Below are 17,313 nucleotides of genomic sequence, written 5' to 3' on the forward strand. Positions count from 1 at the left end.
AATGAGATATCACTTTGCATCTGACAGAATGGCTACTATCAAAATGACAAGAAATAACAGGCGTTGGCAAAGATGTGGGGATAAAAAGGGAACACACGTGCACTGTTGGTGGGAATGTAACTTTGGTGCTGCCACTATGGAAAAAGTAGGGAGGTTCCTCAAAAAATTAAAAATAGAACCACCACATCACCCAACAATTCCATTTCTGGGAATGTGTCTGAAGCAAACAAAAACACTAACTCAAGAAGATATATGTGCCCCCATGTTCACTGTAGCATTATTTACAAGGAGTCCTGCCATTTGCAGCAACAACAGTGAAACTTGAGGGAATTTTACTAAGTGAAGTAAGTCAGACAAAGACAAATATCATATGATCTCACTTATATGTGGAACCTTTCTTAAAATTTTTATTTATTCTTTTTTTAAAGATTTATTTTTTATTTATTTATTTATTTTTGGCTGCATCAGGTCTTAGTTGCGGCACATGGGGTCTTCACTGAGGCACGCGGGATCTTTTGTTGTGACGTGCAGTCTTCTCTCTTCTCTCTAATTGTGGCGTGCGGGTTTTCTCTTCTCTAGTTGTGGCACGCGGGCTGGGCGGGTGGGCTTGTAGTTGTGGTGTGCGGGCTCCAGGGCGTGGGGGCTCTGTCGTTTGTGGCACATGGGCTCTCTAGTCAAGGCGCACAGTAGTTGTGGCATGGGGGCCTCAGTTGCTCCGTGGCATGTGGGATCTTAGTTCCCTGACCAGGGATCGAACCCGTGTCCCCTGCATTGCAAGGCAGATTCTTTACCACTGGACCACCAGGGAAGTCCCTGGAATCTTTTTTTTAAATTGAAGTACAGTTGATTTACAATGTTGTGTTAGTTTCTGATGTATAGCAAAGTGATTCAGTCATACATATAATAGTTTTTCAGGTTCTTTTCCATTATAGGTTATTACAAGGTATTGAATATAATTCCCCGTGCTATACACAACAGGACCTTACTGCTATATGTGGAAACTTAAAAAAAACAAAACTGAGCTCATAGGGCTTCCCTGGTGGCACAGTGGTTGAGAATCTGCCTGCCAATGCAGGGACACGGGTTTGAGCCCTGGTCTGGGAAGATCCCACATGCCGCGGAGCAACTAAGCCCGTGAGCCACCACTACTGAGCCTGCGCGTCTGGAGCTTGTGCTCCGCAACAAGAGAGGCCGCGACAGTGAGAGGCCCGCGCACCACGATGAAGAGTGGCCCCGCTTGCCTCAACTAGAGAAAGCCCTTGCACAGAAACGAAGACCCAACACAGCCAAAAATAAAATAAATAAATAAAAATTTAAAAAATAATAATAACTGAGCTCATAGATACAGAGAACAGATTGGTAGTTGCCACAGGTAGGGGAGGGGGATGGGAGTGCGCAAAATGGGTGAAGGTGGTCAAAAGGTACAAACTTCCACTTATAAGATACATAAGCCGTGGGGATGTAATGTACAGCATGGTGACTATCACTGGTTAACAATACTGTATTGTACAATTGAAAGTTGGTAAGAGAGTAGATCTTAACAGTTCTCATCACAAGGAAAAAAAATGTAATGATGTGGCGAAGAATTTAACTAGATTTATTGTGGCCATCATTTTGTAATATATATACATATATGGAATCATTATGCTATACATCTGAAACTAATATAATCTTGCATGTCAATTGCATCTCAATAAAAAAGCTAGTTTCACTTAGCACTATCCTTGATGATGCAGTAAAATGTATTAATTTGACTGAATTTTGACCTTTAAGTGCACAGCTTTTTAATAATCAGTGTGATCAAACAGCAAGTATATATAAAACACTTCTATTGCATATTAAAACACATAGTTCTCTTACATGACTGGATTGCAAGCTGAAATAGCCTTTTTTCCCCTCCAGTAGAACAGCATTTTTACTTGAAAGAACTGGCAGACAAACTATGGTTTTTGAGCCTTAGCTATTGGAAGATATTTTCTTGAGAGTGAATGAAATGAGTCTGTCACTTCAGGAAAACGATAGTTTTTGTTACCAATGATAAAATTCACATCTTGAAAAGCCTGTATCTGCCACCACGAACTTGACAGCCTCCTAACACAAAGATATTTCAAATGAGATTGTTGGAGAAAAAAAATAAGAATAAAGTCGCTTCAACTTTCTTATCATAATACAGTCCAAAAAATGCTTGGAGAAAGCATGTGAACCTAGCATTCTTCTTCCTCTCCCTCACTTTTTAATTTGTAAGTTTTTCATACTTTCTTCCATGGACATTTTTCAACAAGTCTAAAACAAGCACAAATTCCACCTAACTGTTATCTTACTTGCATTATCAGAAAAATCAAGAAGTCCTATATAATCTATGTCATGAAAGGGTCCTGCAGACAGAGCTTGGGGGGAGGAAGTGTACGAAAGTCTTGACTTACATATTTTAAGAAATGTTGTGTGTCATGCGACATTTACTTGCACGATAACAATAAGTGGTTTTCTCTCTATGGTGACTGCCCTGCTCTTCAAAAGCCCACAGAGGATGGAATTCTGTTCTCTCAGCTAAGACAGTCAACAAGACTGCAATCACCCCTTCCTTTTCTCTTCCAGAGTGTTTGATTTGTTCACTGCAGCAGATAAAGTCCTGATCAAAAAACAATAACTCACTATCTTACCCAAACTATAACTGGATTTTTCAAATGTCTACGTAAACTGAATGTAGCATTGGCAAAAGAAAAATTTTGCATCAAAATCAATGCTTCCAAAAAGCATATTGATATCTGTTCAAATAATGTGACTTTAAAAAAGAGTATTCATAGATTTCATACCCAGGAAAAGGTTTCAGCTAGACATAAACTGACGTATTTTATAACCTAGTGATAATACCGATTAAACTGTATCCATTCTGTAACAATTAACCTTAACTGTAACTAAGGTAGATTGATGGGGGAGGTTGGATAGCTAAAAACTATCATATCCTTGTCAGCCATAAAAAAGAATGAAATTTTGCCATCTGCAACAGCATGGATGGACTTAGAAGGTATCATGCTTAGTGAAATAAGTCAGACAGAGAAAGACAAGTACTGTATGTTGCCACTTGTACGCAGAATCTACAAAATAAAACAAAGTAGTGAATATTAAAAAAAGAAGCAGACTCACAGATATAGAGAAAAAATGAGTGGTTACCATTGGAAAGAGGGGAGGGGGGAAGGGCATGATAAACGTAGGGGATTAAGAGGTACAAACTAGTATGTATAAAATAAATAAACTACAAGGATATATTATACAGCACAGGGAACGTAGACAATATTCTATAATAACTATAAATGAAGTATAATCTATAAAATTTTGAATGACTACGTCGTACACCTGAAACTAATACAACATTGTAAATCAAGTATATCTCAACAAAAACAACAACAACAAAAAGAAACACCGATTAACCAGCAAAAAAGTCGGAAGGTTAAGAAAACTCATCCTGACCCTGACTGAAAGGAGTATGAGACAGTCATAAAGAGTGTTAAGATCAGAACGTGAACTTTCTAATAACACGAGCAACAGAGGGCTTGGAAATGAGATATTGTTTAGAAAAATAAGAGGTCTTCAGCTTGTGCCCCTACTGAGATGAAATCAGAGCTGTTCTGCTAATGCCCCAATGATGATGATGGTAATAAACACTGTCATCATCATCATCATCATCATCATCTGTTTACTGAGCTCTCACTGTCTGCAAGCACTGTTCTACCTTATTTACCTAGTGGAGACTATCAATGACCCCTTTTTACAAACGTGGGAACTAAGGCACAGAGAGGTCAAGCAACTTGGTCAAGGACACAGATTTCGTAAGTGGCAAAGTCGGGATTAGAACCCACGCAGTCTGGCTGCAGGACCCACACTTATCACTTCATATTTTCCAGCTCTCTGGGGATAGTGCTTGGCTTGTTCATTAGATCTAAAAACACCAGAAATAAAAATCTTTTCTATCAATTTTTACAATTAGAACAAATAATTACATAAAAGTTCTTTGAGTGCCAACAACCTGCCAAACTATATGTTAGACACTTGCTCTGAATGAAGGCAAACAATGCAGCATTGCTTATATATATACACACATACCTGCTTAACTACGGCAACCATGCAACAATCATATTACCGAGGAACAAAGAGAATCAACTACCCAAAATCCATTCCTGCCAACACATCTTCATTAATATCAACATCCAACTTTCCCATTTCTATTTTAGTTCTTGATCCTACAGATGCGATATATACTGAGCAGTTATTAAGGTTGCCTTCTTTATCAACGACCTGGTTCTATCTTTTGTTTTCACCCCATAATATATAAAGAGGTGGCAATAAACAACAAGGTCCTACTGTATAGCACAGGGAACTATATTCAATATCCTATGATACACCATAATAGAAAAGAATACAAAAGAAGAATGTGTGTGTTATGTGTGTATATATATATATATATATATATATATATATATATATATATATATCTCAATCACTTTGCTGTACAGCAGAAATTAACACAATATTGTAAATCAACTCTACTTTAAAAAAAAAATCTTTGTCTAACCAGTGGGTTTTTTAAAAGTTAAACTAAATATTTAATTCAAAGCAAAGAATATATATACAAAGAGGCTGAATTCTGTGGGAAAGACCAGCTCTTATGAGATTAACTCACCAAAATGATCTGAAGGAAGAACTCATATTGTCGCACGTTATATAGTGCTTCTTTTAACATATAGGGCTGAAGTTCTTGACTCAAGAGTGGGTTCTCTGCTACTTTCTCGAGGATGGCTGTGTAGCGGTATGCCTGGTCCTGGACCACCTCAAGTTGGGAATCAACATGCTGAGTGGTGGCTGGGATTGCTTCCTGTAGAATAGCTGGCACTGGTTTGAGAGGTATAATAAGAGAGACATGAGGCAATCTAAAAAGATTCAGAAGAGAAAGCCTAGAAAGTGGTCATATTTAAACATTAGGTTGAGTTAGTTTTTTTCCTCAACCAAATTAACAATAAGGAGGCATATTCAAAAAACAAGAAGACATTGCCAGAATAATAACCCAAAGTTAAAGCAGATCAGCTTTTGCTACTAAAATATAGGAGATGCTAAAGAATAGACAGGCGTTGGTGTTATGTGCTGTATTAACTATGTGCCTCTAGAAAAGCCCCTGTATCTCTCCTTCTGTGTATCTTCTTTACTACTGGTAAAAAAGAAAATAAAAGTGTACCACTTAAGAAACTCACTGGGATACTGGGATACTGAAAAATAACAGAATTGTCTAGCAAGACAGGAAACTTTATGAAGAATGGGAATTGACTTTTTAGAACAGTTTTTAAATTGCAAAAAAAACTACCTTATTGTACTAGATCAGTGATCTGGTAAAAAGACACTAACACCTTCTCAGTGGGCCTACGTGTGTACCAAATGCATAAGGAAGTTACTTCTACTGGTAGGTCTTTGAGCAAGTATTTCAATGAGTACTTTCAAACTTACAGATAATGAATGCATTAAGTATATAACAGCATAGTAGAGGCTCTTGAATTTACAGACTTGCAGATATCTCCTCTTGGACCATTTCATTCCATTAACCACATCAACAATGGTTTGCTTTTCAGGGTGATTTTTATTTTTTAAATCACTGAATTTTATTCCCTTTTGGTTATTTGACTTGGAGTAAAGAACACAAAGCCCCACTGACCTGGGGAGGCTGGCCTCCAGAAGGCCCTCTCAATCCTTTTACTGATTCATGCTCCCACACTAGCTTCAGGGTACATAAAATTTAAGGTCTTGCCCCAATAAAATGAAAAATTACTACACATTATGAACAGTAGCTGTACCTAAGGGATGGTCAAAACTGCAAACCTTAAATCTAAGAATGCCAGTGGTGTACTGCGAATTATTCTCCTCTGTTCCCATTAAATTTTAAACTTACCTAACCTATAGAATTAACTTAATGATATACCTACAGTCATCAATGCCTTCTCCTCCCTTTCCACAGTCTCGGTTAAATAAACGAATTCCAGTAACAATCATGGTGAGCTCTTTCAGCTGGCGTTCTCTGTCCTTCTTAGAAAGAGTTAGAAATGTCCCAAGCTCAGCCTGAGGAAAAACACTCTGTAGGGCAGCTAAAACAGACCACAATAAAGACCACAAAATGGTAAGTAAAGATATCAGAACGTAAAAAACAAGTTCCTTTCAGCAGAAAGTTAAGGGGCTTGTCTTTATAGAGTTACTTAGATGATTCTTTAAATGTCTGATACCTGCTTCCAGAATACATGGCAAAATTTAGCATTTATCAAGAAAGCTGAGCTACTGAAAATAATGCCATTGCCTCACGTCTATTTTCATAATTAAGCATCCATCAGTAATTTTTTGGCAATGGGCATTAAAACAAACTTTCTAATTAGGGCTCTGTGTAGAAAAAAAATGATGCTTTAAAATAATTATGGAAGAAAGCCGCGGGAAGATTAGAGATATTGCCTATTCCTTATCTTAAAGTACAAAAGTGGGCAAGTATTTCCTGAGGATAAAACAGTGCCATTTCCCATCATCCATCCTAGGTGACAGACTCAACGCCTTTTATCAGTAGGAAATCTCTCCCAGCAGTCCCTGTTCCCCAATCAGCCTGGTTAATCATACTGCCAATGTTTCTGTAGTGAAACATTGTAATAGGCCCCTAGGTACCTACAGCTCTAAGATTAACAATATTCACTTCCCAAAAGTGCTACTTGAGTTTTAGTGTTGATACACTGTGTAAAAAAAATCTGGGGTAAACTTTAACCTCTTATTTGTGCTAATTTTTTTTCAGATAAAAGAAGAAAACTTCAATCTTCAATACTTATAATTCAACATATTTTATAAGATACTATGTTCATGTATGTTCATGGATGGAATGGAAATGGTGTATATTTTTTACCTGTTGCCTCTCTGACAATCTTGATGTCTGTTGGGGACCCCAGCCCAGAGCGCAGTAACACGTAGCTGACGATCTTGCGGTAGAGGCTTTCCAGTTCTTCTCGAACACATGCTCGACTATCTGTAATTTCTCTGCTAACAGAGCTTAATCTAGACTCTATGACCCGGTGATGTTCTTCGAGAAATTCCTCTAAAATTGGCAAAGGACAATGTTCCGTATATTGATACTTAGAATTCTTCTCACATAAGAAAATAGGACCAGGGGCTTCCCTGGTGGCGCAGTGGTTAAGAATCCGCCTGCTAATGCAGGGGACACAGGTTCGAACCCTGGTCCAGGAAGATCCCACATACGGCAGAGCAACTAAGCCCGTGCACCACAACTACTGAGCCTGCACTCTAGAGCCCACGAGTCACAACTACTGAGCCCACATGCCACAGCTACTGAAGCCCATGCTCCACAACAAGAGAAGCCACGGCAATGAGAAGCCCATGCACCACAAGGAAGAGCAGCCCCCACCTGCCGCAACTAGAGAAAGCCTGCATGCAGCAACGAAGACCCAACACAGCCAAAATAATAATAAATAAAATTTTTTTAAAAAGAAAATAGGACCAGAGGAAAAAATGGCTTGGTATAGCAATTCTACTGCATGAAAACAAGTATTTTCGTAAGATGTAGTAAGCAAAAATGAACAGTGGCCAGCAAGTAACTGCAAGACAAAAATCTAGTGGGAAAGATTTACTACCGCGATTTAAATGGCATGCTTTATCAAAACACGTAAGCCTTTAAACAGACAATCCAAACGTAATAGCAGATAGGGCTAAAACCTCCTACTTAAGGAGAAAGTACACAAGACAATTTATAATATATATTATAAACACATACAGTATAAATATTGTACTATCTATACTCTCTAGGTAAGTAGGTGTAATATACTGTATGTAAACACATCTAAAATAAATATCCATATAAGTAGTATAAATATTCCTCTTCAATTATGTGTACTTCTATTTTAGTTCTAGATAAATTTCCTTTGAATATCATTACTGTAATATGATGTTGCATCAAGAATGGTATCCCTCTCCCTTCTTCCTGTAATACAGTGAGGTTTAGGCTTAATCGTGGAAGGAGCCGCAGTTCACCAGCACTATAATTCTTGCAACTAAGTCAATAAGACACCCTATAACAAGGGCAATAATTAACATATCAACCATGCCCAGTTCATAGCTATAATCTTACAAAAACAACTCAAACTTTGAAAGTAAGAAAAATCTAAATTACATCATCAATTCCACTATTATTTATTGTTCTAAAATATTATTACTGATCAAAAAAGCAAGATATATGATTTTACACATGTAGCATAACTGAAAGGTTAATTCAGAGAGGGAAAAAAAGACAACAAAAATCACCAAATGGTTAATAATGATTGAATTACAGTGGGGCAGAGGCAATGTAGTCTACAGAGAAATTTCATTTCCTTTTTTCTCTTCTTTCCAGTTTATTTTTATTTTTTATTTTTTTATTTTTTGCAGTACGCGGGCCTCTCACTGTTGTGGCCTCTCCCATTGCGGAGCACAGGCTCCGGACGCACAAGCTCAGTGGCCATGGCTCACGGGCCCAGCCGCTCCGCAGTATGTGGGATCTTCCCAGACAGGGGCACAAACCTGTGTCCCCTGCATCGGCAGGCAGACTCTCAACCACTGTGCCACCAGGGAAGCCCTCCAGTTTATTTTTGATGTATGTAAGAAACTATTTACATAAGGAAATATGTTCTAAGCTTAAATTTCTCATCAGTCACTTCATTTTTGGGTAAGTTACATAATTTAGGTAAGCATTATACGATAATAATATAAACCAGGAAAAATAAAATCAGCAAATTAAAAAATTTTAACTTCAGTGAGCTGGTTGCTTTAATTTAAGTTATTATGTATTAGTGGTATAATAGTCAAAACACAATAGACTTGGAAACTTTTGACACTCACAAAGGCCATTGGTGTTCTTCTCATTTAGCATCTCCAACATTATTACATTCTTCAAAGTTGGAAAAAATTTCAAAAGATAAACGAAAAAGTTGAATTGTTCTTGGTCAACCAAATGAAGCCCTTGAGAAATGGAATATTGCCTGCCATCTCAGTAAACAAAGGATGTCACAGTCATCAGCACTTGCAGCCACGCAGTGTGAGCTGGTGAGCCCTGAGGGAACTCTGGAAGGAAAGAATACCTGCCATCTAGCAGCCATCAGACTGCAGCCACTCCCCACGGTGAGCGCTGAGGAAACTCAGGATGTGAAAACACAGGATACTGGCTCCAGATAGCTGAGGTCCATATCAGTCAGCCCAGACTCTTGCATCTTCTCATACAAAGAAAAGCCCTAATTTCCTTAATTTGGGATATCAGTTCCCTTTAATTAACAATACTCTTTTGACATTCAGACTATCTGCCCTTTGTTGCAAAACTTCTATATAACCTGACTCCCCCGCTTCCCTCCTCAGAGCAGTTCTCTCAGGGTTACTTGAGATGCTGTCTCCCCGGCTTGAAGTCCTAAAATTTCTCACTGAATAAAACATAACAATCAACTTTTAGGTTGTGAACATTTTTTAAGTCAACACCCTTATTACCTGAAATACAATATGAATCTTCTTTAAAAGGGTATCAAAATCGGTAGATATATGTTACCTCGACTTGTATAATTCATATCAAAATAGACTTGCATCTTAATGGTGTCCAGGGAAGGATTTTTACTGTCCAATAGCCGAGTCACACAAAGCTAAAAAAGAAAATCACATACATGCTTCCAGTTATATTTTCTGAAACAATCAGAAGTATTTTCCAAAGTTATTCTCAAAATCAAAGACCAACATCAAAGCCATTATTTCTGATATTTATCTACCAATGACCATTTTTATTACGTTTTTTCTCATTGAGCACTTTACGCTTTATAGTTTACTTAACCAACAACGTTTATTAAGTAATAAGCTATTCCCTCTGAGTTAACCAACATTACCATACCCAAGTGACTAATAGTCTAGTTGGAGGCAAGGAACTTGACCTTTTGCTTAGTCTCTGCAGCCTGAATGTGGGTGAATGTGCCATGATGCTTATGCTCCTGTCTACAGCTCTTCCTGAGTCCCTTATTACTGTTTTTTTTTTTGTTTTTGTTTATTGTTTGTTTGTTTTATTTATTTTTGGCTGCATTTGGTCTTCGTTGCTGCACTCGGGCTTTCTCTAGTGTGGTGAGCGGGGGCTGCTCTTACTTCTGGTGATCAGGCTTCTCGTTGCAGTGGATTCTCTTGTTGTGGAGCACGGGCTCTAGGCATGTGGGCTTCAGTAGCTGTGGCACATGAGCTTCAGTAGTCGTGGCACGTGGGCTCAGTAGTTGTGGCTCACGGGCTTTAGAGCGCAGGCTCAGTAGTTGTGACGCACGGGCTTAGTTACTCCGCGGCATGTGGGATCTTCCCGGACCAGGGCTCGAACCCGTGACCCCTGCATTGGCAGGAGGGTTCTTAACCACTGTGCCACCAGGGAAGTCCCCTCATTACTGTTTATCTGAGCCTTAACACTCTTTTTTGCTGATGATGGAGGTCATGTGCATTTTATAAAAAGCTGCCACGGCTACAACCCCTACTCACAGACTTTCTCTGGCTCTACCTTCTGTTTCAAAATTTCTTCCTCTGGTCCATTTTCTCCTGTTTTTCCCCAAACATAGATGGCTCATCCCTTCTCTGCTTTGCCCCTTTAGAATAGAGGATCAAACTGAATTTTTCTTTTCTTCTCTCTTCTGCACCCCCCAAGCCCAGTCTTCCCCCATCTCACCTGTTAGGCTTTATTAGGTCTGCACCCAGCGGGCACATCAACACCAACCCTCAACCCAACTCCCAGGCCACCAACCCTCCTTTCCTGGGAGGAGGAAGAGGGGAAAGCAGGAGTGAGGACGACATTATCTTTAGGGGACCCATGCACCTGGACCCCTCCAGGTGGAGAAATGCCGTTCCAAGCACAGACGTTACAAATGCACAGACTAGCTCATCAACATGATTTTTAATTGAGAAAAAAGAAAACAATCTTTATCACTTGAATTATTATATAAATTGACAGTTAATGTACCTGTCATATTAAAAGTATATTGAGCACAGGGAACTATATTCAATACCCTGGCATAAACCATAATGGAAAAGAATATAAAAAAGAATGTATATAAGTGTATAACTGAGTCACTTTGCTGTACAGCAGAAATTAACACAACATTGTAAATCAACTATACTTCAATAAAAAAATAAATTTAAAGAAAAAGTATATTGAGCTTGATTCTTTCCAACTTAGTTGAGTTGGAGGGGAAAAAAAAAAAAAACTCTTCTTGAGCCATGAAAAGGAGAAAAACATTTTCTGCCCCTCCTTGATTCTCCTCCACGGCTGTCCAATCAAATTTCTGAATAACCATCAGTCATTTCCCCTATCGCTAAAAACAGGCCTTATACCACATTCTCAAATTCAGCACAGAAAGACCCAGCTCTCAGCTGCCTTAGAAAATCATGGACTCTCTTCTGCACAGTTATTGTAACGACATATTCCCCAGCTCCAAGCTTCCAAAGCTCTTCCTGACCCTCTAGCATCTGCAGACAGACCTGCACTCCACTATGTGAACTGCTGGCTGTGCGAGAAGATGGAGATGATGAAAATTTTCTCTGCCATTTGTCTGAGCTCAGAAAATATCACGTACAAGTCTGGGAAAGCTTGTTTCAAGTCTTTTGTGTGAAGGAGGGAATTAAAATCATTAAGCCCAGGAAGAAAAAGATAAATGTTGAAATTTTAGGAAATACATTGAGGAATATCTAGAAAATAAATATTTAAGCACCTAAACCCAGTGAGTGAAACTTAAAACATATGAAAAAATTAACAATGTCTAAAGTTCCTGCCCTCTTTAGTTCTTAAAATTGCTTTTCAGGCACACCTACTTGATTCTAATGATGAATTCTTTGCTCTGGGTTCAATTTTTCCCCTTAGAATTGAAAAACACAAATTACATTGAATCAATAATTATATGAATCTTAATTTAGTACTATAATTTTACAGTATATGACAAGTCAGTTAATAATGTTCTCAATGTAACATTAGATTAATAACAAGATGTCTCTGAAATACTGTGGCAGACACTGCTACCTGCCAGTATCCATACTCCTCCTTCCTTACTAACAAAGCCGCAGTTTGGATTAAGGCAAAGATTTGGTCAGCTAAAAAAGCAAAGAAAAAACAAATCAATATCCCAGGCTCACTTGCAGTATCATTCTAGTCAATAAATGCAAACAGACGGGAGGGATTCTGGGAAAGCCTGTTATTTTCCGAAAAGAAAGTGACAGACCCAACTTCACACACATTTTGACCTTTGTCCTCTTACCTTATGCCTGCCTAGAGGTGGGAGAGCTATCTTGTGACCCTGGGGTGAAAACACATGCATGATGGTGACCCAGGAAGTCAGGAAAAATAGCCTATGTACCTCAGACTTCATTTTATGAGAAAAAATAAAACTCTCATTTGTCTGCACCACGATTTGGTGGGGTTTTCTTTCACGGAGCTGAAGGCAATATTGACCAACACAAATACTACATTTAGAATTGCAAGTAATAATTCAAATTTTGAGAACTGCTGGATAATCACCTTTACAAGTTTCTGCACGTCGCCTTTCACGAGAGTTCTATCCGTGTTAAAGCCATTACTTGGGTCCAGGACAACAGCTTTCACCTGAGAGTAGGAAAGAGTCCATTCAATTTATTTCATGTTTTTAGATAACTTCCTCTTGACTACCCAGCAGTTGATTATTCAGCTGATTTTCTTATAACCATTAGAGGCTGAAGAAAGGGAGCAATAAGCAGCAAATCTGAACATGGTGTTAGAAAAAAGACATGGAGAAACAGTTGAAAGCAATGGCTAGATTTTACATTGGGAAACTGAATATACTTATCGTAGTTTTTATTGTGTATTGTTAAAACAAAAGCAAGAGTAGAGAGACTGAGGCAGGAGACAGATGGGCTCCAGGCTAGGCATTTACCTCTAGCCTCCTGCTTACATTTCATAGGGCAGCAAAAAGTGGGCTTCAGGCCAGACACTTACAGCTAGTCTCCTGTTTGCATTTCCTGAGACAGGAGTTAGATGGGCTCCAGGTTAGACATTTAAAATCAGTCTCCTATTTACTGTCCGAAATGGAAGCTACCACAGGGACAGGGTAAATAGCCAAGTTTTGTCTCTTGGGGATGCCTTAAGATAACAGTCATGGTGAGAACAAAGAGGGGCACAAACTTGTTTGAGTAAAGGATCAAGGGATCTCTGCTTCCCTCCCACCCCACCCTTGGGGCAAGGGAGTCACTAGGCGTGCGCAGAAAGTCTCCTTGGGGGGGTCAAAAGTCAGGGGACAGGGCTTCCCTTGTGGTGCAGTGGTTGGGAGTTCGCCTGCCGATGCAGGGGATGAGGGTTCGTGCCCCGGTCCGGGAAGATCCCACATGCCGTGGAGCGGCTGGGCCCGTGAGCCATGGCCGCTGGGCCTGCGCGTCCGGAGCCTGTGCTCCTCAATGGGAGAAGCCACTAGCAGTGAGAGGCCCGCGTACCACAAAAAAAAAAAAAAAAGTCAGGGGACAATGCCAGGCCACAATGAGTCTTGCTTCTCCCAGATGCCTTTGCATCGAGATCCATCTTGGCTGAGAGGTGCATGTGCACCTGGGGAGAGGGTCCTGAAACAAATTAGCCAGGGGGTAAAAAGGCGATTGCCAGAAGGAAGGCAAAGACCTGGAAGAACTGACCTACATAAATGATTTAACTGCCCGTTTACCGCACTCCTCCTCATTAAGGAGGACGCCCACACCCTTTCTCTCCAGATGTGCATCTCTGCCTACCTTCTTTTTTTCTTTTTTAATAAATTTATTTAGTTATTTGTTTATTTTTGGTTGCATTGGGTCTTTGCTGCTGTGCACAGGCTTTTCTCTAGTTGCAGCGAGCGGGGGCTACTCTTCATTGTGGTGTGTGGGCTTCTAATTGTGGTGGCTTCTCTTGTTGCAGGGCACAGGCTCTAAGCACACGGGCTCCACTAGTTGCGGCACATGGGCTCAGTAGTTGTGGCACACGGGCTTAGCTGCTCCGCAGCGTGTGGGATCTTCTGGGACCAGGGCTCAAACCCGTGTCCCCTGCATTGGCAGGCAGATTCTTAACCACTGCACCACCAGGGAAGTCCCTGCCTAGCTTCTGTCTTAACTAAACAAACTGTTTCTCTGTGTGCTCCCCCACTTGTTGTTGTGCTATGTCTCTAATAATAAACTTCCTACCTGTTTTTTACAGTTTTTGCCTCCGTGAGAAATGCGTTTTCCACTGGGGGCAAGAGCCAGGGAAAAATAGCTTCTAGCCTCTAGCCCTTGCTGGTCTGGTGGCTAGGATTCCTGGTTTTCAGCCAGGCTACCCAGGTTCAACTCCTGGGCAGGGAATTAAGATCTGGCTTCACGCCATCGCTCACTGCTGCCTCTCCGAGATGAAGGCAATCAGTAATTTTTACAACAGTGAACAAAAATACATCTTAAAAAAACTCCCACATAGGAAAACATTATTGATGTTTCTAAAACTTATCAAGATCTTCTAAATCAGTCTCCTAAATCGAGAACTAACATGCTTTATAGACTTAAAAAAATATATTTTTGGCTAACTTGTCCAACGGTCTCAGTATGTTTTCAACGGAATAACAGTTAGGAAAACACCACAGAATTTTAAGAGGAAAATGGGCACCGCTTAAACACATTTTTTTTTTTTAATTTAATTAATTAATTTATTTATTTTTGGCTGTGTTGGGTCTTCATTTCTGTGCGAGGGCTTTCTCTAGTTGCGGCGAGCGGGGGCCACTCTTCATTGCGGTGCGCGGGCCTCTCACTGTCGCGGCCTCTCTTGTTGCGGAGCACAAGCTCCAGACGCGCAGGCTCAGTAGTTGTGGCTCACGGGCCTAGTTGCTCCGCGGCATGTGGGATCTTCCCAGACCAGGGCTCGAACCCGTGTCCCCTGCATCGGCAGGCAGATTCTCAACCACTGCGCCACCAGGGAAGCCCTAAACACATTTTTTAATAAAGCAGTAATTCACAAAAATATTCATTCTTACCATAAAAGCAACCAGAGTTTCAGAAACAATCTCTCCATGGGCTGCACATTCTTGTCCTATTTCTCGAATGATATTCTTTATAACACTTTCAGCCTGAGTGGGAGGCATCCTGGCTAAATAAAAAGATTTTTTTAATTGCATTTATATACTATTTTTTCCTCTTTAGATTTCACCACTAACATATTTGTAAAGTCATATTATTTATTAACTTATTAGTATTTACGAGTATCTAGGCCCCTCCTGTTTTCATTACTTTGTTTCATATTTATAAAAATGACAGTGAGAGCAACTGGAATGTTTCAAATGATTGAAACATTCCCTCTTTATTTAAATGATGGTGGTTACCCAAAGTACATTTATAGCATGATATTTTTAAATTTAAAAAAAGGTTAAGGGCTTCCTTGGGGGCGCAGTGGTTGAGAGTCCGCCTGACGATGCAGGGACACGGGTTCGTGCCCCGGTCCGGGAGGATCCCACATGCCGCGGAGCGGCTGGGCCCGTGAGCCATGGCCGCTGAGCCTGTGTGTCCGGAGCTCCGCCACGGGAGAGGCCACAGCAGTGAGAGGCCCGCATACCGCAAAAAAAAAAAAAAAAAAAAAAAGGCTAAACACTATTGGGGGCAGGGTGGAGTAGAATTAATGAGGAAACCCCACTCCCATTTGTGTAGGCGGCCGAGTACAGCTTGAAAGAGGAAATGCTTATTCCACCACATTCACTAAATGACCTTTCATAATTATAATGACTCTTGGAAAACAATTCTTGCTTGGATCGTCTAAATTCTCTTCCTAGCACATCCAAGTTGGCATTTAGACTCTTGATTAAAAACATAAAAGCAAAAAATATTACAGGAGTTATGCATCACGGAAAAAAATGAACTCCTGGTTATTAATTCCATTTACTATAAACCAGGAAAAGGTGGCGGGTTTTAATGGCTATCAGGTTTTCTGATTCGTACCAGTAACTGAGCACAGGGGAAATAAGCATGTAGAGAATAAAAAAGGCAATCCCAGGTAGATAAAGCTAACTTTCAGCGTTATTAGGGTTCAGGTAGGGTCAACAACACGTCATCTTGTCCAACAGAACCGGAGTGCCCGGTTTCCATCGTGACCCGACCATTTTCTAGCTGAGACCTCGGGCACCTGCTTCACCTCTCTTTGAAGCGGTTTCTCATCTGAAAAATATAGATTCAACTACTACCCTCTCCCCGGAGTTGTCGCGAGGACTGAATTCTATACATTTAGTGGTTAAAAGAGTGCGCGGCAGAAGGTAAGCGCTTAAAACAGCAGCTCCTAACGAGCCCGTGCTCAAAGGTTAGCCTTGCGTGTGCGCGTGCGCGAGCGCCCTCGGGCGCCGGGCCCGGGCCGCTCACGACTCCCCTCAGTACCCGCCCGTGCTTGACTCTGGGAAGCCTAAACCCCCAAGTTCAGGCCGTCGGGGCGGTGCAAGCGGCCCCGAGCAGCGGTGAGCGGGCTCAGGCGCCATCGCATTACGGGTTAGAAGCCTGACCCGCGGACCTGGGTGCCTCCGGCCGGAAGTGACCGCTGTTTCCGTTCAGCGGCGGCGCCCAGAAAGGAGTCCTTACAGTTCAGCCTCAACGAGGCTAGACGGGATGCTCCAGCGGCCCAGGCTCTGTCCACGGCCCCACGCTCGCTTCCTCGCGGGGTACACCTCGGGCTCAAGGGCGCGGAGCCTCGAATGGGCTGACCTTGGCCGGAATGGAGAGCTGGAGCCGCGTCTACCCGATTCTTCCCCGGGGTCTTTGCGGGGGCCTTCTGGGCAACTGGGCTCTCTAGGAAGCAGCGTTATAACCATGGAAACCGAACGCTAGGGCCCGAAGGGGGCGGGACCAGGATGTGGGTAGGGCCAAGGTGGGGAGGCGTGGCTCAGTCCAAGCTTGAGAGTCTTTCCCGGGAGGATGGACGAGACTAACTTTATAAAACAAAGACAAACAAATACAGAGATACCCAGGGACTTCCCTGTGGTGCAATGGTTAAGAATCCGCCTTCCAACGCAGGGGACACGGGTTCGAACCCTGGTCGGGGAAGATCCCACATGCCACGGAGCAACTAAGCCTGTGTGCCACAATTACTGAGCCTGCACTCTAGAGCCCATGTGCCACAACTACTGAGCCCGTGAGGCACAACTACTGAAGCCCGTGTGCGCCTAGAGCCCATGCTCCGCAACAAGAGAAGCCACCGCAATGAGAAGCCCACGCACAGCAATGAAGAGTAGCCCCCGCTCACCGCAACTAGGGAAAGCCCGTGCGCAGCAATGA

At 41.4% G+C, this 17,313-nt stretch overlaps 1 protein-coding gene across 1 annotated transcript in view; it reads right to left on the minus strand.

Annotated features, from left to right (window-relative positions):
• The window catches only part of CFAP206 (cilia and flagella associated protein 206), a 29,651-nt gene extending 14,500 nt beyond the window's left edge, over positions 1 to 15,151 (minus strand). Inside the window, exons 1-6 of the mRNA XM_082855577.1 lie at positions 15,039 to 15,151; positions 12,569 to 12,652; positions 9,593 to 9,683; positions 6,917 to 7,105; positions 5,967 to 6,125; positions 4,679 to 4,887 (exon numbers count right to left, since the gene is read on the minus strand). Of these exons, the coding sequence (XP_082711703.1) occupies positions 4,679 to 4,887; positions 5,967 to 6,125; positions 6,917 to 7,105; positions 9,593 to 9,683; positions 12,569 to 12,652; positions 15,039 to 15,146 (840 nt within the window). The 5' untranslated portion in view covers positions 15,147 to 15,151. The remainder of the gene's footprint in view (positions 1 to 4,678; positions 4,888 to 5,966; positions 6,126 to 6,916; positions 7,106 to 9,592; positions 9,684 to 12,568; positions 12,653 to 15,038) is intronic.
• Positions 15,152 to 17,313: the final 2,162 nt, after the last annotated feature.

This window comes from Leucopleurus acutus, assembly GCF_964270905.1.
Source record: "Leucopleurus acutus genome assembly, chromosome: 15".
Taxonomy (NCBI): domain Eukaryota; kingdom Metazoa; phylum Chordata; class Mammalia; order Artiodactyla; family Delphinidae; genus Leucopleurus; species Leucopleurus acutus.